Below are 22,993 nucleotides of genomic sequence, written 5' to 3' on the forward strand. Positions count from 1 at the left end.
CACTGCAGCATGCACACAAACACACATACACACACACACACACACACGCACATTGCTATTACATAACCCTGTTACTCCTTGTACTGTCCCCCGGTTACATAATGGCTCTCAGTGAACTAGGAGGCCTCTCCAGGTATCCCAGCAAGAGACAGAGTCAACTTGGTCTAGGCAGTAATAAGCCTTTCAGTAATACCAGAAACAGTCACCCTGGTATAAAACGAATATGAGATTCATACAGTGTAGCTTCGCTAGTGCTACAACTGTGAAAATAAAAACAGCTAAACACTGTTGTCAGACACTGGTACATAATGCTTTTCAAGGATACAAGTGAAATTACATACTGGACAATATTCTGCTTAAACCGGGTTCTTTTTGGGCACTGGTTAAAAACAGTGATGTTGGATGGAATGTTCTGAGATTTTTTCAGTAAAAATTTCATCATTGTTCATAAAAATCAAGAATCACCACAGACACACTGAACTCCCGTTGTTGCCAAATTTCTATTTCATTTATCTGTGACACCTTTAACCAAAATCAATGAAGAGACACTTGAACAGCCTCCAAAAATCACCCATGACTATGCAATATTTTCCTCGGTTACAACAGCTCTAAACCTGAGCGCTCTTTCAGTTTGAACAATACCAACCTACCAAGCAACCAAGAAAATAGATGAGTCTGCAATCAGTGTAAATCCCTGCCCAGCTCCAAAAGGACAGGCATAGAGAGGTTAACAGAGGTCAATCACCTAGGTCCCTCTGAAACTCCACCGTCCAAATGAAATCTCCCCTCAAACCTCTCTTGAGAGAATGGGACTCTTTTGTCTTGAGTGGGCTAATTATGGGAGAGCACAGAGGATGTGCTCCATGAGATTACCAACTGCCTTCTCCATTTCGCAGCCTTTTATAGAGCCGAAAAAATGAGTGACACCTCACCATAGCTTATCAGCAGAGGGCCTGACCTACAGTCGGGCAAAAGTCAAATGATAAGCTGTGGATGATGAGGAACCAGACAGAGGAGTTAGATCCAAATGCACAAGAGATATAAGTGTCACAATTTCACTTCACAGAAAGTGGGGAAGATTGAACTGCTGGCATGAAAAGATTGTGAAGTCATAGTGCTTGCATGGTAGTACTCTCTGTATGTGAGTTTTTGGGTTCTCATTAAATGGTCTGCTATATGTTCCCAAAAAATATTCTACAAGCCCTCCACATGGTTTATACTGCGTAGACCAATGAAGTTGAAAAAAAAAAAGTAAATCGCATAAACCTATTGCCAAAAAAACATGTTCAAGCCCTAAAAGTGATAAACAAACCAGCAAATAGTTCTTCAGAATTTAAGTCTGAGGCAAACCTCAAAGCAAATCACAATTCTTCAGTAACAGTTTGTGACTTCTAGTACAACAGTCAACAGAAACTATATACTGCCTGGGAAACTAGTGATGAAACACCGTTTTATGAAACAGTTTTCCTTATTAAACTTGTGAAAAATTGAACTGTACTACAAATATCTTACAAACAGGACAACAGTGACATTAGACAACAGAGTCATAGGAAAATGAACTTGACTTGCATGATTTTAAGATGCCACTACACAAAGAAAATGAAGCAAAATCCTTATTCCGGCTGCAGGCAAGAAGTGTTCCGCTTTGAAACAGTGCAGTCGGCGTCTATGCTGGAGACACACATTTAAAACCTTACAATGAAACCCTGGTCTATGCCATTTTGTGAAGGGAGATAAATTTCTTGCAGAAAGAGACTGAATAAAATGTGTCTCCGGTTATCAGATGACATTTCTGGCAAGAAACGCAAGCACAGTACAGTATTCACTGTGTGTGTATAGCAAGAGGCCAAACCCAAACATTTGTCCACAAGGCCCAGCGCTGGTGCTTGAGAATCTCAAACAGCTGTCTCTCGCTTTTATCGCAGCACACAGACACAATGTGCTACTGGTTGCTAGGTGACCGTTGCTCTGTGTTGCAACGTGAGACCTGGTCCACCACGAACATGAAACAGGGCAGTAGAAACACTCCGGGATGTTTTTGAACATATACAACTGATTATCACAGTTGGTAGTAATAAATCATATGATACATACGTGCATCTTCAATACGCTCATATTCATATCTCATCTGTCCAAAGTAATCTGTCGAAAATCTGCTCGGCAGATCGAACGAACAAAACTCCTTTTGCTTGGCCATTAAGTTTAAACTGTGAGCTTAGTCCAGTGCTCTGGAAAACGCAGTGATGTATAAAGGAGCAGGTTTGGTGACAGGTTGTGTGATTATTTAGTTATTAGGCCACGAGAAGGCCTGCAGGCATTTCCTGCAGTCTACAGACTGCCTTCCTGCTGCTCGCTGTGCATGAGACGATCAGCACCACAGAGAAGAGGACAGAGGCACGGCCAAAAATCATCAAGGACTTAGATTACCTAAACGATAGTCATGCTAAATAGAATAAATGGAACTGTTGCTAACGTGCGCAATGAAATACCTACGCCGCTAGTGTTACAACCTTTCGAATCAAGTTTTGAGGATCTGAAAGCAACAGTTGCGTTTGAAGTAACTGTACAAAAAAAGTACAGCAAAAAAGAATCGCTAATTAAAATGGTTGGTGAGAGCAAGGATGCTTAGACTGTACTAGAAAAATATAATCGCATGCAGAACAGTCTGTCTCCGTATAAAATCTCACTCACCTCCCCCATCCAGTGAACGCAGGTTGTATTTTCCCGATGTTTGGTGAGATTTCCTACGGTAGTTAATTCAAGTGTGTTCGAGTATCTCTACAGAGTGCTGTCTTGGTGTATTTTATTGTGACAGAAAGAATACGGCTCGTTTTTCTATTGATAGTGATCAGTCCTGTAATTCCCATAAGGCTGAACGTACTTCATGTACACTCAAATTTGCCTGACATAAAACAAGCAAACAAAAAAAAAACCTCACCTAGGTCTATTTTACATTACACTAAATCACATGAATGTATAGGTCATGGATCATTTACCAAAAAGATTATCGTGAACTTCAGAGGTAAAAGGCATGTACCAGCTTTTCAACTTTTATTGATTTAAAGTTGTATTGACTCAGATGACAGGAGCTGGAAATGCGCGCGCACACACACACAGAGAGAGAGAGAGAGAGAGAGTAATATTTTCAGTAAATACATGGCTTTGCTCCTGTACTTTCTTAGTGGATTACTGACACTGTTCAGGCTGTTCGCAACACTCCATCAAAGTACTTTTCACAATCATATTACGTACCATGACACCAGTCCTTAAACTGGAGACTTTACAAAGCAAGAGAAAAGTAGGGAGTGTTGTACTATAAACTTTGTCCTTCAGAGCATGAAACAGCTCCCCTCAAAAATAGTTATTTCCCACGAAAGAAAAAATTGAGACTCTTTGCCAACACATGTAATACTTTAAAGAGTCTGAACAGTAGGCTAAAAGCTGTCTGTCCTAGTTTGGGCTAAAAGTCCTGCTAGCTAGGTGTAAAAGGAGGACTAGGGCACAGGAAAAGGCTTTTGTGATGCATCGCGCAAACTCAACCACACAAATGCAAAAGAGCCCGTTGGCTTCTTGAAACAGCAAGTGAAGTTTGCTAACCTGCTAAAGGGGAAGACACCATTAATGTTGGCCATCCACTGGACAATTAAACTACGCTTCTGCTATGCTAGGTCATCAGAGACGGGTGAAGATGACTGAGCATAAAACAGACTGGGCTGACACTCTCTCCAGCACAACAGCTCTCTATTATAATTTTTATAAAAACAGACAGAGAAAATACACAGAGATGAAACTAATGGAGCAGTACTGCGAGGGTGACATCAAATCAATTTGGGAAAAATTTGTCACCAATACAGACCGCAAAATATTGACTATGACTTTGTCAGCTCATTGCTTTGTTCCATACAGCTGATAGATCAGTAGAACAATGCTACATCTTTATGTTTTAGAGACACACACTGATCAACTTTTCTGCATTGCTATTACATTATCTCAATGCAGGCCCTGTCTGACAGTCAGTTCTTTAAAAAGGTGTACATAACATATAAAGTATATATATATATATATATATATATGCAAACTGGCCAATTACCACAAAGGGCAAATAATTCATGAATTTCATCTCATTGCTACTCATGAAGACCAATCTTTATCTTCCTCCTTCCTTCTATCGTTGCTGCAGTCCATTCCACATGCTGCAGAGATCTTGCATCTGCGCCTGATGCTTTAACACAAAGTGAGTGCTGTCCTGAATTTTGCATGCAGATGAGTTTACTTTGCTGATGTAGATATGAAGCTAGAGTCTCCTTTTTTTACCTCATGGTCACTCTTGTTCTAGATTCTCTTCAGCAATATTACGCCTGTCAGCCTGATCAGAGAACCACAGTATTTTAGGATTTTTTACCACTCCCCTTGACAACACTGGAATAGGACTGTACCAGTCTTGGGATTCATTTCTAAGCAGCAACAGAAATTTCTTCGTAGTTTAGTTTTCCTGTTCTGGTTTTACCATGCTTTACCTATGATCAAGACTTACTATGACATAGCTTAAAACAAACAAGTAAAGACTTAGGCAGATCACCAGGCATCAATCAGATGAATCCACTGTCTAAGTCATAATTCAACACTTCACATGCAAGTCTCTGATGATGTACACTAACCAAGATTATGTGTAAAACACTTGACTGTATTCGAGTGTGAAAATGGCCAGTTAAAGACCATGACTAGGAGCATATGTCAAGGTTAAGAGCTTTAATGTGACCTTCAGTAGTGTTTTCTTACTGGCCTGCAGGAACAAAAAAGAAACTGTGTGCTTTCACGGATTCTTCCAAGCGTGTAAACATTCGTGTGAAATTTAGCATCTCATTAATGAGGCACACAAAGCTCTTTCCTCAAGTTTTAGAAGCACTGGATTTAGATAACCATCTTCTCTAAGGGCGACTTATGATCACACAAGACCGTGTCTCACTCTGTCTTAGATCACCCTAGATCTTTACTGGTTGATTCCACCAAGTATAGTACAGTAATAGCAAACTTATGAGGAAGAAGTTTAACCCACTCTGATTTGTGGCCTTACCTCAATGAGGAAATCTCCAGTCCGAAGACCTGCCTGCCATGCCACCCCTCCCTCGTCCACAGACTCCAGATACTGCAGAGCAGGGAAGGCTGGGGTCGGAGTGAACTCCTCAATCGGTGTGTCAGCTTAGTGAAGCAGGTCCAGGCCAACATGAAGTCAGAGACACAAAAGTGAGCGCACAGAGAGGAGCAATAACACAGTTCCAACATTCATTTCCAATACTCTGTTATGCTCCTCTTTGCATTGTTTCCTTCACATGCGCTAATCTTCATCCAACCACCATGGGTGAGCCTAACAGAATTTCTGCCATTCTGCTCTCACATATACTTTTCAACTTCTCACCTACGTGCTCTTAATTGAAACTTAATGGATGGGATTTTGAAGCATTCTTCTGTTTGTGATAGCTGAGTTTCAAAATGCTAACATTAGCATCCTTAGCTGGAAACAACAGGAATGTATGGGGCTATACATTTTCATATCAGAACCTCTCATATAATTACCAACATATCAGTCATTGCCAACTGGTAATGCCAGTATGGCTCATCAAAAGAAGACACCGTAATATGGGATGTGTTTAAAACAACAGTATTATGTTTCCAGTGGTCTCTAAAACAGAAATGCACTTCAAATTATTTTACCCACGCCAACACATCCTGAGTACTGTAAACTTCCGTATGGAAATATGCTATCTAGCATAAGAACACACACTTCATAAAATATAATGGAATGGTGTTTAAAATTATGGGGTACCTGTCTACTTTAATAATGATTACAGAGGAAATCTACCAGGTTATGGTGAAATGTACTACCAGCTTTAGTTCTACAGGTATGCATCACCTTTAGCTGTAATATTTTTCTTTGGGTGGTTTTTTTTTATGTCTTACACTGATGCACAATGGTTGGTTGGTTTGATGATTTCTGCGTGACACGTTTACAATTCATATCAGCAGAAATCTCTGAGTCATAGACTGCAATTGTTTCTAGCTAAAGGATGCTAATGTAAGCACCTTGAAACTTAGCAATCACAGACAGTGGAATACATCAGAGAGTTGCTTTAAAGAAGGACTGTACAATAAAAAAAATGAAAAACAGTGAAAAAAAGGGGGGGGGGGGACGTTCCTCTGAGAACAGTGCTCATTAAAGAAGGGAGAAGAACGTGGAGAGACTGTTCTAGAATGTGAAAATTGAACCTCTGAGATCCTGAAGGAACCCGTCACAGATACAATACTCAAAATTTGTCAACAATCTCATACGTCAACACCTTATTGACAAAGGGCAGTAATGAACCAAGGGGACATTATGTATGAGTGTAACAAAAGGTAACATCTAGGCTGATGATGCATTCAGGATTAAAAGAGCAATAACGACAAAAGAAAACAGAAGAACATCCCAGAACACTACAAGTGCATGCAGGATGTTTACATAAGAAGAATGAGTGTATCTGCCACAGACAGCGTCAGAGGATTCAGAGATCTAAATCCCTGACTACGTAGGACTGAGAACACAGACAGAGCCACAGGAAGGCTGTCCAAAGTGCTGCACTCCCTAGAGTAGTCCAAACTCCCAGCAATGGCAACATTCCAACTCTGACAGAAGCATATGTAGGGGGGATGGATGCTTCCTTGGGATGTTATAGGCTCATGTAGGCTTATGTTTCAATTAAAAAAAGAAATCATGTAATAAAATAATCTGAGACTAATCATTTAAGGTAGTCTTAGAGATCTGAGTTAAAGTGAACCCAAGCCAGAGTACTTGGGATCTTTTCTTATATATATATATATATATATAGAGAGAGAGAGAGAGAGAGAGAGAGAGAGAGAGAGGTAATGATAGTAGTTTTGTGCTGGGAGAGGGAGTGCAGTGCAGTGGTCAGTAAGGCTAAACTGGATAGCCAGTGTGGCTCTCCCCAGGTAGCTGTATCCCTAGTGACATGCATTGGGAGCACATGGACAAGGGGAGGAGGGGAAGAGGGTTATGTTTACAACCCACTAAACTGTCACTGTCACGGAAACTTTGTACATAGCCAACAGATTTGATAAGCAACACAAAATAGCACAAAATCTCTTTTTTTTTTGAGGTCTTAAGTGAAAGATATAGAATAAAAACCTACTTTCATTAATTGTTTATTATCTAAAGATCAGGGACTTACATGACCATGAACTTGCAATGATTACATATAGTACATGTAATGCCACTGAGTGAAAAATCAAAATGCAAAGTTGGCAGGGATGGAACGAGACTTTAAAGACAATAGCGGCAAAATAATATTGTTAATACGCTGTCAAAGAGCATTAACAAAGAGACACAACTGGGGTAGATACATGGTAAAGGATGCATGACGAGCGGGGATGGGGAGAGACAGACAGTTCGGAGGGTCCGTCTCCTACCTTTCGCCCCGCGCAGCACAAACCCGAATCCTTCGTTATCCTTCTTCTGCAGCACTACCGTCTTTTCGTCAATAACACAATCGCTGTGGAGAAAATTCCGCGCATAACGACCGTTATTACATCCTATCATCCTCATCATCGCAACAGCTGCCCGCCCGGAGTGGTGCTTCATGATGACAGGCGTCGGCAGAATGTTACGCGGAATTAATCATCTACAACTAACGGTTTGATGTTACGATGTGGCAGAGTTGTTCCGTCGGCGAGCACTTCCTAAAAAAACCCTCCACCTGAACTGTCGAACGAGCAGTGACGCTGGGTAAGAAGAGCAAGGGCCTGAGCCCACGAAAGAGATTGTCGTAAGAGCGAGACATAACCACCTGATAAAAGATGAAAATCACAGGAATACACGAGAGACAGTCTCGGCGAAAAAGCGGGTATGGGGGAAGTGAATATGTGTGAGTAGGGTAGTGTGTTGTGTGACAAGAGAGAGAGAGAGAGAGAGAGAGAGAGAGAGAGAGAGAGAGAGAGAGATATCTTGCAGTCTCCAAATACCAGATGCATATATGGACAAATGAGTGGAAGAAGTGAGCAAAATAAACGTAGAAAACAAAATAATGAACGAAAGTTATGTGAGCTATATTGCTGACAAATTGGGAGACTCTAAATCAGTGCCATTGTAATTATGATAATTACAATCCACTACAGAGACTACTCTATATCAATGCCTCATATCTTCAGTTTTTTAGTTTCTACTCTCTCTCTCTCTCTCTCTCTCTCTGTCTCTGTACATATATATACACACTGCAGTCAGCAATATAATCAGGACAAGCTCTACAGTACATCTGGAATATAGGATATGCTAAGCATCTTTCAGAGGGGGCCAAAATACAACTTAAAATATGATTGATGTATTTTACCATATTAGACAAGTAATACTATAGCAACTACAGTATATGTGTTATCATGTCCTAAATTTGCCAACCAGGAAAAGTGAACCCACCGTCACTCGATCTGTTTTGACTAACCTAAACTATAAATTAGGCTGACGTGTTTCCATGTTTTGAGAGGTTCACATTAACAAATATGAGGAAACATTCCAATATTTGTTAGAAACTGAGGCCTAGGACAATTGATGAAAAAGCCAGCCTTTATAGACATCAAGACCTGAGTCAAACTTAAGCAGAGAACCCCCTCTAAACATTTGCCATATCAATGACTGTTCCTATTCCAGGGCAATTAATGGACTGATTTCCTTGTCTTCTTGGCCAATTTGACCGTGAATCTAAATTGACATCTGAGAGGGCTATTTTGTTGCACTCAGGATATAGAATCTATCCGTTTTCTCTGACCCTGCCGACATATTCATGGTTAGAAGGGAGATGAGATAATGAAAGGGAGGTTTTCAAAGTATTGAGCAGAAACAGGGCCTGTGACTATGTTCTTTTATACATTTACAGTGCTTGATCCAGAGATACGAAACTTGCCTGATCTGTGCAATACCTACATGATGGTCAGTACTGCTGAATGTTGATGTGTGTAATTTACAGTCATTGAATAGAAGCCCAATTCTCTGACAAATCAGACAGAGATTGAAATTGGAATGTTGAAAGTGTTCTTCGTTGGAAGGGGGGGGGGGCAAGCTGACTCCAGCAGTATGATGCATGGTTACCATAGAAACATAATCTGCTTTGAAGGGACGCTGTGGCGTTGTCATAGAGCAACAAGGTCATTAAAATCAGAGTCAGGCTTATGGCAGCGCAATGACCAGAGTATTATTTGGGTTATTTTTATCATTATGGGAATTTAGACCCTTGAGCTCCCGTAAATGAGATTAAGGACTGTCTCTTCACCTTTTTTTCGAAATATTTGCACTGTTGTTAAAGCTATAATAGTACCTGGTGTGCCAATTGGTGTATGTAACTGATATGTGGTTATAGATATATGGATAAGATGCTTACCTGTCAAGCTTGTTCATCAAGCTCTCCCTTTCTTTTGGGTTGAGAGTTGAGAAAATAACAGTTAACTAAACCAACAGTCTTAGACTTTAGCATCAAATTAAAGTATCAAGCATATCAGAGTCCTAACATAGTATATTTTATACTCCAGGGCTCTACAGTCAAATAGATGCGATGGTTTTGTCGAGAGTAATGTAGAGCAATGTCTCTGAAATTACACGTGTGAAACTCCAACCAGCTAAAGGCTGAGATCTTAAAGTTCACCTAAAAAGACCCACATCTCTTCATTCCTGTCATTCAAGCCACTGCAGGAAGCAGTCTGCACTGCACCGCCATGGATTCTCTCTGTGTCTCCATGACAACCTGCTCTGCGCACGGGTGTGTCAGCTGGGTAGGAGTGCAGCCGAATGTAAGAGGATCTTTGTATTTTTATCTGTGTCCTATAGTTTGCCATATTGACAAACTTTATGCCATAACATTGTTCCACACATTATCCCAAATTGTACGATTTTACGCTTAGGGTGTTGATTTAATTGTGCAGCCACGGCAGCTAGCATAGCAAACATTTCAGCTTAAACTGTAAGCTGAACTGAAATAAACTGAATTGTCTGAAATTGAAATCGGCTGTGCCAGTAACACAAATGAAAAGGAAATATGTTCATTCTTCTGTGTTCAATTTTATTATTTCAACTTCACGTGATTTTAACAGGCAACCCTTAGGAGAAAAAAAAAGGGGAGGGAGGGATTCGTACTTAACAATTTATTTGAACCCCAAAGCTTACTGTTCCGCTTGATTTCAACTATCACATTACACGTTCTTCTAGTCTCTCAGGTCCTGTATACCTAACTTCTTAAATTAAATCTCTTCCTTTTTTTATTGTGAAAATAGCAGACCTAGATAGTATCATGGAGCTGTCTTTTTCTGATGCCTTCAAACTGTTTCTGATAAGCACTAGTGACCCTGTGCTCAAGCACTGCTTATGTAACCAACCATCTGACCGTAAGCGTTTTCACACTCTTCAAACCTTTCCCAGTGAAAAACAGTAGGCTTCTGCTGTCCATGGTGTGAAATGGAACTGAAATATCGGGGGGTTGGGGGGTTCAGAGTGGAAACCGTGGTTACAATGAGAATGGATAAAATGGGATGGATAAATGAATAAATCAAATGGTCCCTGATTCAATCAGCCACTCACTGATAATTGATAAAAGTCCCCCATTACAAAGGGGCAAATATCACATGACATTCTATTCAATGAAATTTTTCAGTGAATACTGAGAAATGAACTGAGGTGACAAACATCTTAACAAGGTTTTAATTTTTTTTCACGATGTTATATAACTTACTGAGAACCACTTATTGAGAATTATAAACATGTTTACATATTCACTGCAACTGAAATATACACTCCAAAGAATAAGCATATATGTTTTTTTAACGATGTATGAAAGTGCTGTCAAAATTAAAGAATAAGTCCTACCAACTACAATTACAAGAACATAAACAACAAAAACGCAAAACATACAAAAACAGTTAATAAGATAAAAAAAATGTCTTAACCTGTCAGTCAGCAAACTCGAACACACAGGAGAAGTAAAGCAGTGGTATATACGCAGCTAAATCTCTAAAACCTTTTCACATCTGTTAAATCCCACCAATCAAACATTAGCAAAATGTGCTAATACCAGTTGTTTTCTATAAATTTCAAGCAGCTGGCATTCTGGACTAATACCTAAGCAGATCAAGGGTGCTCTAAAAGGTATATACCATAAGCATACAATAGCTTTATGGTTTACCAAGCACAGCTTTATTAATTTTAACTATTATAGTTGCTGGTGATCTGATCATATAATGCCTGGCTGTGTGCATGGTTATTGGAGATAAACCACCAACACCAGGCCTCTTTGCTAATTCAAACAGAACGTCATTGCTAAAACAATATCTGTACAGTGTAAATGAGATCCAAATAAGGCAACCAAGAATTATGTTAGCTAAAGCAGACTAGGTTTTATTGCATGGCTATACAGAGTAATGATCAGTCAAGCAAATGCCAGTACGCCTCAAAATAGGTTATGGAGAAAGCAGCTGGCTAATGGGAAGTCATTTCATGTATCACAGACTATGAACAACTGACTAATACTCTTGTCCTGCGTAGATTTTTGAATAGCTAATTATACAAACCTCTGCGATAAAGTTATGTACGCACTAGATCTGCACTTGTCTGCAAGAAAAAAATCATTCAAAATCAAAATGCAAACGAAACCATTTTTGACTTAAATGTCACAATGTACTTATTCTCTTTTTTTTCAGTGAATTGCTTTAACATATACAGCATCACAATGTTCTGACTAAACCATCCAGTAATTTAGTTTCACATGTAATAACACCTCATTTTTAAAAAATACCAGAAAAAAAGACCTCACAGAAAAAAATACCTGCATTCTGAACACTGACATGCCACAGGTAGGTAAAAAAAAAAAAAAGACTCAAAAATTCTGCTCAGATATTACTACAGTTTATGTAATATTTTTTGAGGTACAACACATATCAGGACAAAATAATAAAAAGACATTAGACAACAATTAAATAAATTCACCAAAAATCCTGAAATGAAAACTGCCCGGTAGACTCATCTGAATCCCTCTGAGAACCTGGCACTATAACGACCGACAATAAAGAAACTATTCCAGTTTCCCCTGTTGGGTGTCTAGGACTAAGAAATATTCTTCCCGGGATAAGCCCTCTGATGATTTTTAAGGCTAAGCGGACGGAAAGCTGAAACATGTTCAGGATTAAGGGAAGGTTTAATCCTACCTTGACGCATCAAAGCTGTCATAGGATCCCATAGTATAATGTCTGAAGAGCTTCCTCCTCTCCGAACGGTCTGCTCTGCCATCTACACAAACACAACAGGCAAAGATGGTCACTTATAATAATCATGCACTGTGATATAGCATGGACATTGGCTTAAACAGCAAAAGCTATAACTCTGAACTCTGACCTTAAATACACTTTAGCTTCAGACTGTGACAAACAGCATGAGAAGGAGAAATTTCAGTGAAAAGAGAGAAAGTTTCTTTATAATATGGAAATTTTCTGTGAAATCAGCAGCATTTAAGATTAACTTTACTTTATTTTCATATTTAATGCATATACTATGCATGTTTCATATTGCATCATCATTATAATTATTATTATCATTGGGCAAAACAGGCGAAGAAAAGGGACTGTATTTTAAGTCACACTGTTTGTTCCCATGTCAGTAGAGTTTGGGCAACAGGGCTGTCACAAAAGAGTCCAGTTCTGCACCATATGCCGTTTAGTCCCGAGAGCTATTCTCTTGCAAACTGAATTATTAAGCGAACACTCAATAACCACTTCATGCTGAAAATCAAACCAGCTGCCCCCTTGACCAAGCACCTCCTTTAGATGTTACAAGTGTTCAGAGCCATAAATCAATGGACACAAAAATATTCTACATACAGTAAAGACATGGCCCTTGCTTGAACACCAATAACTGAACAAGTCATTTGGGAGAAAAAACAAAAACAAAACAAAAACGAGAGTTTCAGGACACCAACGATTTTTAGAGAAATCTTCTGTTAAAATATCTTGAGTAATATATATACAAGTAAGAGAGGCTGAAAGTTGCATGCACCAGTCCTGTGTTAATTAAGATCCTATTACAGGAGGCTGTGTGACTGTGGAAGTGAAAAAACAGAGCAACACAAAGTCACAATGCAGGATAGTTGGAGAAAAACCAACCTCACAATCACCTCAAAGAGTACTGGATGGGGCCAGATACCTACAGCAAACTGTACAAGTGCAGATGGGGGGGGAGGGGGCAGCAGCAAAGCTAATGAACAACTTGCAAGCTGGCCGAGTGCTGACCTAAGCCGTCCTTGCTCCCCACTCTGATGATTACCTCGGCATCTCTAAAGGGAACGCTGGTGCCAAGGGTGTAGTGATATCCCACCCCTCCCTTCCACTTTAATCATGTGACCTACATATTATAGGACACGTACTCCCGATCCTTCTGGACCATTGATTTTAATGTTAATTTTCACACACAGTAGACATTATCATAACAGCTATTCTGCCCTTCCTCACGTATCCCATACTAAATCCCCATAAGATAAAATGCCGTCAAAGCACGCTTTTAAATGTTCACGCAATGTTCTTTTAATGTGTCCTCAGACCAAAGTGCTTTATTGAAGCATACAGTATGTTAAGTCTCTTTTGGCAGGTGGAAGTTCTTAACTGCACCATTTGTATTGTTCTCTGCAGTTCTGCTGATCCATGATGATATCAGCTGTCAGGAGGATGCGTGGGACTCAACACTTTTCCTCACCAGCCTACTCAGTGGTTAGCTGTTAAAGTCACAGTCTCCAATTTCTTTATTGAGCTGAAACATTTTGACAGGTGTGAATAGAAGAAGGGGTAACGTTCAATAAAGTCAATCTGATGATAACCGTTTCCTTGAAAGTCCCATTATGAAAACTGGTGTTTTGTAACTTTGTCAGTTCTGAAGCTTCTTAGCAATTTATCCCAAAGTTTAAAAAGCAGTAGAGTATGATTAATTGTTGCATTGTAATAAAACAGGACACCGAATCCATAAATCCCAGGTGACCTAGCAGATGTTTGGATGGTATCTTCAATATAAATTACATGTGAACTAGCAGATGTCTGGATGATATCTTCATCATGATGAAGGTGTCCCTGATGAAGTGTCCATGCATAGTACGGTGATCTGCCGGAAGTCCTGACAAATGACATCTGTTCTGACAACTTTACAACTGTTGCAGTCGTTATCAGTGTATTTTTTATGAAGCTCCTGTCAAGTATCCAGCGCAACTAGGTAAATTGACTTGACTACTACGTAGTCAAGTCACCTTACAGTTTACAGATTTGTAAACAAGCCATGAATGAATGAAATGCATCAAACTGACTAACTGCAATGTAATACTGACAATTCACAGCCCCATGGTGTTTACAAATAACCAAATATTGGTAACACATAAGTGAAAAAAAAAAAAAAAAGCCCTACTTCAACTTTTGTTTAAGCCGCTCTGCATATTTCGCCACAACCATTCCTAATGAAACACCTTGTCAGTTCTATGTAGCAGCTGTGTCTGCTGCTTCCAGTTAAAGCTCTGTAGCAAACACACTGCTTTTCTTTTCTGGGGACATCGATAAAAAAAATAAAAATAAATAAAAGTTGCTTGACTTGGGTGCGAAGCTTGGTGACAGCACATGCAGAATTCAATAATGAAGAGGCTAGTTTCACTGGCTAGCTTTGTATATCTCTTTCGGTGTTTTTTTTTCTTCTGTGAGTCCATCTGACAGCTATTTGTAACACAGACCATGACAGAGTGTGTGTAGAGCACCAAACATGACTTTATATTAGTTCATAAGTGTAATACTCTACGAAAATAGAACTGAAATTGACAATATTTAAATATTTGAATGTACTCTGAGTTCTGATGAAAATCACAAGATTCAGGCTGAATAAACAATACAATTAAATACACATTACAAACAAACAAACAATAAAATCAATCAAATACAATCAAGGATATCAAGTATATAACAGGACTATAAGAATTCTTACATCTTACTCATAAACAGGCATGCGCTAACTTCACTATCAGAATCCAACCCCTGTCCACCCCTCACTTTACCTCCAAAGTGAACCTTCTTCCTGGACCTGTGGTTGTCATCCATTTGGGCCCACTTGCTCTCTCCAGTTTCTGTTCGGATTGGCTGTAGCCAAGAAATACCCCAATCCTTTAAAAGCTAGTGAGGTAAGCTCTCCCTTATCCCTCAGGCAACCAAGCCCTCCAACACATAGCCAGAAAGTTTGAAATCTCCAAAAACAAACAGATAAGAACCAACATTCATCATCACTGAAAAAGGAAATGGTGAACCGTGGCAATGAAAGGCTTGTATGTAAGCTCTCTACTCAATGCTGAGAGAGTGAGAGAGCGAGAGAGAGAGGGAAAAAAAAAGATGTACAAAAAGGGAAAAAAAAATCTTGCCAAGGCCCACTCCTTAGCAACAGGATTGTACAATGTAGAGGATGTTTCCATGGAAATATATCAATCAGGAATGTACATGAGTGTTGCTCTGAAAGGTTCGAGAGACTTTGGCACACTACTTGTGCTATTATAAACCAGCAAGCAGCAACCCTGATGGTCGTTAGTGCAGTGCTTATTTAAATGTGGCTTTCAATTTCAGTACTTCAGCGCATCTATGAGGGAATTCCCTTCCCTTGCTGGATCTTCCATTTAAAGTCTCGGTGTAAGAAACCGATTTATTTGAGGAAGACCATGTTAAAGCACCATATTAAAAAAAAAAAAATGAGAGGAAGAGAGAGAGAGAATGTTAAAACTAACAGTGCCTATCTCTACTTTAGTTAGGTGAATACGCAGACTAAAGTAGGTCAACAGTTTTCTTATCAAGGGGATGCAATGACTAATTTTCATCTCTAAATGCAATTTCCGCCCCTGTATTCATCATCTCTCATGCAGGTTACTGCATACTGATGCTTTTGGATTGCACTAAGGCAAACACCACTTGTGATGCTACTGTTTGCGCAAACAGCCATTACGTTTCTGTTTAGAAGACATTTTGGCTCCTCACACAACCACAGCACGTCAGACCTCTATGGATCATAATGTAACTGCCCCAGGTATCGATTTAGCCTTTGCTAACATATTTCCACCCCATACTAATAGTAAGACAGAGTGTGTTTTCATTTCACATGTTAGAAACACACAGAAACAGAAACACTGTTTGAAAACACACAAACTAGTCACATGTCAAAAACATGAAGATAAGGTGCTAATAAGTGGGGCATAATGAAATCCTCGTTTACACGACCTGAAGTCTTACTATGCTAACTCCCCAGGGCTTGTGATTGGCTAAGGAAGTGAGTCAGCTAAATCCAAGATCCTTGTTCAGAACTTTGCCACAACTCATTTCTGCCACTTTCATCCCCTCTGAACAGTTACCTGCATCGACCTCTTGGTCAGTCCACACACAACTACAGCATATGATGGCTGTGTGTAAAACCAGTGAAAATAAAGTTGACGTTTATGATACATACATCTCAATGATTAGTATGTTTTAAAACAGTATAGTACAGCTTAAATATCCATTGTGTATATCCACTTGATTTCTGAGCATGGTACTCAACAGCATATCACAATAAAACAGTTTTGAGACTAAAATGGTGTTGGTGATTGTTGCTTCAAAGCAGAATAATATGCAAACATCTGATACCACATCTGATATCATAAAATCAACACAGTAACACAAATACATGAGCACAAAACAACCAAATGCATCAAAAATATACTGCAGACCAATTTTAGACCAGTTTTGTTGAGGAACAGGACAAAACAAAAAGCAAAGCTCCACTCAGCAAATCCAAACAGAAGACCCCTCGGATGTGAACGGTCAGCATTTTGAAATGGAGTTCTCACTGGTAATAATGGACGGACAGAGTTATGTGTGATTGTTTGACTCTGAGGACCTCTGGTCTTTACCCTCCAGCCTCAACTGCATGGAACCTCCAACACTCTGTTTCAAAGCTACCACACACTGGCTCCACTGATGTGGAAAGCATTCATGTGGACCAAAATAACAACTCGCAACAGAATGTTCCCCCTGGCCCTTTTTACCAGTTTGTACAGAAAAATGCAGGGAGCACACACACACACACACACACACACACACACTAAACATACAAAAACAAATATTTCATAGCCTACAATACACACAACTGTGACATCTATATTGAGCATGTTTGATTTGATGGGGCAGTATAGCAGAGTGTGAAATAATGGGGTGTTTTGTTTTCAGTGTCAGTGTTGGTACAGCTACACTGGATGGCTTACAGCACGACAGGCTCTGAAAAATTCACAGCGGCAATAAGAGGTGCCTGTGAAAAGGCTACTGTACTGTCTGGACACTGTGTGAGATGTGTACGTTATGTGTGTACAAGGGTTCAGAGGATGTTCTGGCTATTAGGCATCTCACTGAGAGTTCAGCACTAGAGATGAAACAAATGTGAGGGGGAGAGAGAGAGAGAGAGAGAGAGAGAGAAGGAGAAAGATGAAGAGAGTTAAGGAGAAAGAGAAAGAAAGACAAAGATGGAGAGGGTAGAACAAAGCGGAAAGAGAGGAGGAATGTTGGCCATCGCACTGCTCAGTTATCAATTCTGTCAATTCTTGCTATAAAGTCTAGCCTATCAAAAAAGTATTGACAAACCATAGAGGTCTGTTTCTGTATATTTTCGTGGATCCCCGGGTCACATGGATCCCTGTTAGCTGATTTAATGAGTAGAAAGTTAGAAAGAAAATGCCTGACAAATGGTGTTACCAGCGTAATATGCCCAGCACTCCACTCTCTGATGAAGAGACTGCTGAATTTCTGATTCTGGGAATTCTCATCAGTCACACAGTAGCACAGTCTCTTTCTCTGTGTGTGTGTGTGTGTCTGTGTGTGTGTGTGTGTGTGTGTGTGCGTGAACTCACAGGGTTTGTCCTCACTGGCCTTGTTTGGAATCTCCTCCACACACTCTGCCGGAAACCAACCCACGTTCCCGCGGGCACTACCCTCCCAGAATCCTCCTTCTCCGATACTGAGAACTGTTAAGGACAGAGACAGAGGGGTCATAAACACATGCCGTGTGACGGTTTAGAGGCATTAACGCAATTTAAGCTGATAACAGCACAACAAGGTGGTCCTACATTTCTCACTAATATAACTTTATGTATGTATGGGCATAATTGCTCTTACTCATCGTCATTAAACAAGCAAATAAGAGTAAATATAACAAATCAAGTTGATTTAAGAGTTTGTTAAAAATCTTTTTAATCAAGTAATCTGCTTCATCCTTTGCGGTCATTTTGAATGAGGCATATTACGGCCCTCTTCAATTTTATATTTTCACACAGCTGCGGTTAAAACTAGAATGACACATCAAATTATTTTATAGGCTGTAATATAAAATGACATCACACAAAACGGTTCTAATTACACATTTTTGCCTTTTTTTCTTGACCCAGTTGCTTGACCACTGACATCATAATTGTATCATATTTTTAAATATCACAGATTTAACATTTAGAAATGAACAATGATTAGAATAAACTCACTCCTCAAACATATTGCGTGAACCTCTAACCATCAGCAACAAGTATACCTCTGTACCTTCAAATGGCCAAATAAATTAAAATCTCAGGCTACTACAATATGGAGGAGAAAAAAAACAGCACGACAGGGTGTGAACAGTCCAACTAGAATTAGCACCAGGTCTGCGACTCCAACAAGAAACACAGTCAGTGGTCAGTTTATTAAATACACCCATCTACTGTAACAGGGTGGACCTCCCCCTGCTTAAGAAGCAGCATCTCTTTACAGGGTGTGTGAAACATTCCACAGGGGTGCCAGTCCATGCCGACACAACAGCATAACACAATGGCTTCTGATTGGACAGTGGCACATTCATGCAGAGAATGTCCTATTCCGTCTCATTGTGAAGATGCATTACTGGGTTGAGGTCTGGGGATGGCATAGGCTACCAAAGTAAAGTGAGGTTGTTGTCACATTCCTGGAATCCCAAAGGCCATACATGCTTTGTGAAACGGCATGTCATCCTGCTGAAAGTACCCATGTGACAAAGAGTAAACTCTAGTCATGAACGGATGCATCTGGTCATCACCGCTCTGCTGGTATCAACGCGCCTAACATGTGCCAGGAAGACATTCCTCACACCATCACACCAACGCCGCCAGCCCGGTCTGTCGATGCCAGCACTGACCCACATCCTGACCGGAGTGAAACCGACGTGGTTGTCCTATAACCCTACTGATGAAATGGACCAAAGAGTTTGGCATTCTGAGACGTCATTCTGCAGACCTGTTTAGATGCATCTGTTAGATGCTTTCTCCTTCAACCTTGTCAAAAAGCAATTATTTTACCACCGGATTGATGATGACTGGATGCTTATTGTCTGTCATACCATTCTTTATAAACCCTTGTCAGCAGCATGGGTGGAAGTCCATGAAGGTCAAGCTTTTTCTGTAATACTACAGTCAATGTTTTTGATCATACTACGTTCAAAGTCACTCAGGTCATTCATTTTACCCATTCTAATGCTTAATCATTCTAATGGCAAATGGATCCCTCCAAACCTGTCTGCCTACTACTTGTAGCAAGTGACAGCCATGTGATTCACTGTCTGTAGGAGTGATCCATTTATGAAACAGGGTGTCATGCCTAATACACTGGACGCTGAGACAACACAGATGCAAAGTTTCATTCTGAGTGTCTCAACCCAGACAGCTGAAGGGACATTCACCTTTGACTCTGTCGTTCTTGTAGAGGGTGATTTCTCCCTCAGACTGTGCCTGGTAAGACTTAACCACCACATAGTGCCTGCCAGGAACCGCACTGTACAGCTTCCGTTTGGTCCCAGGAGTTTCTGGCCCAGTTTCTCGGCCGGCGCGTGGACTGACAGGGCAGAAAGAGAAAAGAGAGAGTGAGTGAGAGAGAGAGAGAGAGAGAGAGAGAGAGAGAGGAGCAGACAAGTGTGATCTCCCACCCTGTAACAGAGCATTAAAAAAGCTCTCGTACTGAATTACATAAGCATATGAGTGGTTGACTGCAGTCTTCAGAGTTTCACTGTGAGATAAATGTGACACAATTGAAAGGCAGTGTAAAAATACTCACTCAACGGCACTAAAGCTCTCAAACTCAAAAATGAAAGAATGCACATATTAGTTGCAAAAGGGCTCCATCTGCTGGATATTAAGGATGGAGATCATCGTTTCAAATCACAAGTTGTGTTCCAATCTGAATTAAACTTATTTGCAGTGCCATCTTCTGTTCAAAAACCACGCATCACGGGAGGAGGAGACACACATTTGAAGGACTAGCATCCTCTGTCACATTTATTTCTGACGCATTTTTTTGACTGAATCCCTGTCCCAGAAGGATAACTGAACACGTGTATCACCACATATTGCCATGAGGAGACACGGCATTAATATCAGCACATGATGTCTGTCATGTTAGAGGTTTTCCAACTGATGCTGTTGACACACATTTTCCAACACAGGTTGCCATAACAACTCATGGCAGTCAGCAGATTTTGCAAATCTTATATCATCTGTTATGACAGAGATTGGCAGGTTAAACCAAGTGCACAGTATAACATAGTCTCCTGTACCATATGTTTTTAATGTAGAGACCTCTGACATAGGTTAAGGGTTAAGGAAAAGAAAATGCTGTCATAGGCCTATTGTTTAAAACAATCTATACATATATTCACATCAACCAAATGAAAAAGCATCATTAAGTTATAGTAACAGGCAAAGTTGCCAAGTGACTGTAATGACTAGCAAAACATTGTTACGCTAGCCCTGCATCTTAGTAAAGCAGGTATGGAGTCACCTGTCCACTGAAATTGTTCTCGACTTTATTCACCAGCCCTCAACAATGTGGCAAGACACAGTCACTCCTGTGGCCCCAAACCACAGCACACCTTCAGATGAACACAACTAAAAAATATAACTATGCCAAATGTCAAATACTAACAACAAACGACTATGAGACAGTGAAACTGAACAGAACTGTACAGCATTGCAAGAACTAAGAAACAAAACTGGGTAGCTGTCGAGCAAAATCTTCCCTCTACCACAAGCTGCCGTGTCAAACTGCGTGATAACAGGTCAGAACTAACAATTGTGTTGTGACTCATGTTACAAAATAAAATGAACTCATCGCTGCTCATGACTGCTTACGATGTCTGTTGTGACATGCGTACAACGTCATCATTCTGTCCTTATGGCAACGAGTCCCAAAACTGTGTGACTGGTGTTTGAGAACATATGCAAACAGTCTCTTCCACTTCAATTGCTCCAACAGTTCAGATTTGAGTGCGAAAATAACTGTAGAGGCGTGACTGTTAAAAGGGAAAGAAAGGACATCAGATGGAGCTGGAACCTCCTGACGTGCCCAGTCTAATTCTAATCAGATCCTTAAGTGCAGTTACTCTCATCTGTGAATGTCATGACCATATGATTTCCTTCCTTTTCCACACTCAATTACTAAAACGGTATGTAATTTTCATTTCCGGTAATGACAGCTTGACCCCAGATCTATAATGTAGTTTAAAAAAAAAAAGCTGAAAACAATTACTTTTTTGGCATAAAGTGTGTATGTAGTCTTGCTAGTATTGTGTTCTCACATTTTCTCCACCTCTCAATGTTCAGTAAACTTTGCCTTCCTAAAAGTGATATGAAAGGGCAGTTTTTATTGGTGACTCCAGAGATAGAAAACCAATCAGAAATCTTTGCCAAAGAGCTGAAATAAGCCCTGCCTTTATGTTACTGACAATTCCTCCGCCCATAAACCAGCCCCTGTTGTCCCTCTCTTTATTGTCCATAAAGAAAATGTGAACGAATTTTCAGCAAGGAAACAAAGAGAAGTGTGCAATGCATAATTCCAGAAGGTTCTTTAACATGTTGGCCAGCTTTATTCAGTTAGAGAGATTAGAGAACTACATCATCATGTGTGATCATCGCTGCTCACATTACGCCACAGTATCACATCAGCGTGTCTATGAACTAGCTACGGAATTTGATGATTGTTATGATTATCATCTGTCTATTTTTAAATGCACCAGCTGCCGTCCTTAAAAATGCAACCCTGTCCTTTGGCAAAGTCATCAGTCAAGTTTCCTAGGCCCTGAAAATTCAGAGGCTGGCTACAAGTAACAAGAAATACATGTGTGGATTTATGACCGCAGAAACGAAAGCCTTTCAAGCCAGAGACAGCTGGACGCTCTACTAAAAAAAGCCATAACATTATATGGTTTAGGAACTCCCACAATTCCAGTCCACATACAAGAGAGTCCAGGAAATCAGGAAAACTCGGACAACCATAATCATAACTTTATGACTTAAAAAAAAAACATTTTTTTTTTGTAACAAACCAGGTGTACATCAGCTTTATACGTGAGGTTGACATGGACAATACAGGCAAAGGATTCAACCATAGACTCTTCACAATTCACAAAACAGAACAATTCACACGAAAAGAATAAAAACAGCAACAGGGTAAATCAATAATATAAGAAGAAAAAAAAAGAAAGAAAGAATAGAACTCCTGTGACTCTAGAGCTCTTTGATAAATCTTCTGGACTAAGACTGCGACATACCCTACGCTATGAAACCTCTCCTCAGCTCCAGCCATAGGGCACAGTGACGGGGAGAGGCTCCATGGAGGGTGAAATTGGGACATAGTTCCTACACATGCCCTCTGTGGCTTCAGCTTTATTAAGCCTCCCATGGGATCTAGTCAATGTCACTGCCAAAGGCAGCCATTCCTGCAGCTAACTAGCTAGTTAACTCTATAATAGGCTTTTTATCATTTATAGCCTCTAACAGCATACACAAATAATCTAAACATCATCCACAATAATCTAAAAAAGAAGAAAAAAGGAAAGAAAGAAAAAGAAAAAAGCTTACGATTAAGCTGCCAGTATCCATCTGATATAATACTGTAC

At 40.0% G+C, this 22,993-nt stretch overlaps 1 protein-coding gene across 1 annotated transcript in view; it reads right to left on the reverse strand.

The window, feature by feature from the left end:
• Window positions 1–22,993, reverse strand: part of shank2b (SH3 and multiple ankyrin repeat domains 2b) — a 56,877-nt gene that overhangs the window by 11,936 nt on the left and 21,948 nt on the right. Inside the window, exons 11-15 of the mRNA XM_030778604.1 lie at window positions 19,784–19,906; window positions 17,955–18,068; window positions 12,229–12,310; window positions 7,462–7,544; window positions 5,075–5,199 (exon numbers count right to left, since the gene is read on the reverse strand). Of these exons, the coding sequence (XP_030634464.1) occupies window positions 5,075–5,199; window positions 7,462–7,544; window positions 12,229–12,310; window positions 17,955–18,068; window positions 19,784–19,906 (527 nt within the window). The remainder of the gene's footprint in view (window positions 1–5,074; window positions 5,200–7,461; window positions 7,545–12,228; window positions 12,311–17,954; window positions 18,069–19,783; window positions 19,907–22,993) is intronic.

This window comes from Chanos chanos, chromosome 1 (assembly GCF_902362185.1).
Source record: "Chanos chanos chromosome 1, fChaCha1.1, whole genome shotgun sequence".
NCBI classification, from domain to species: Eukaryota; Metazoa; Chordata; class Actinopteri; order Gonorynchiformes; family Chanidae; genus Chanos; species Chanos chanos.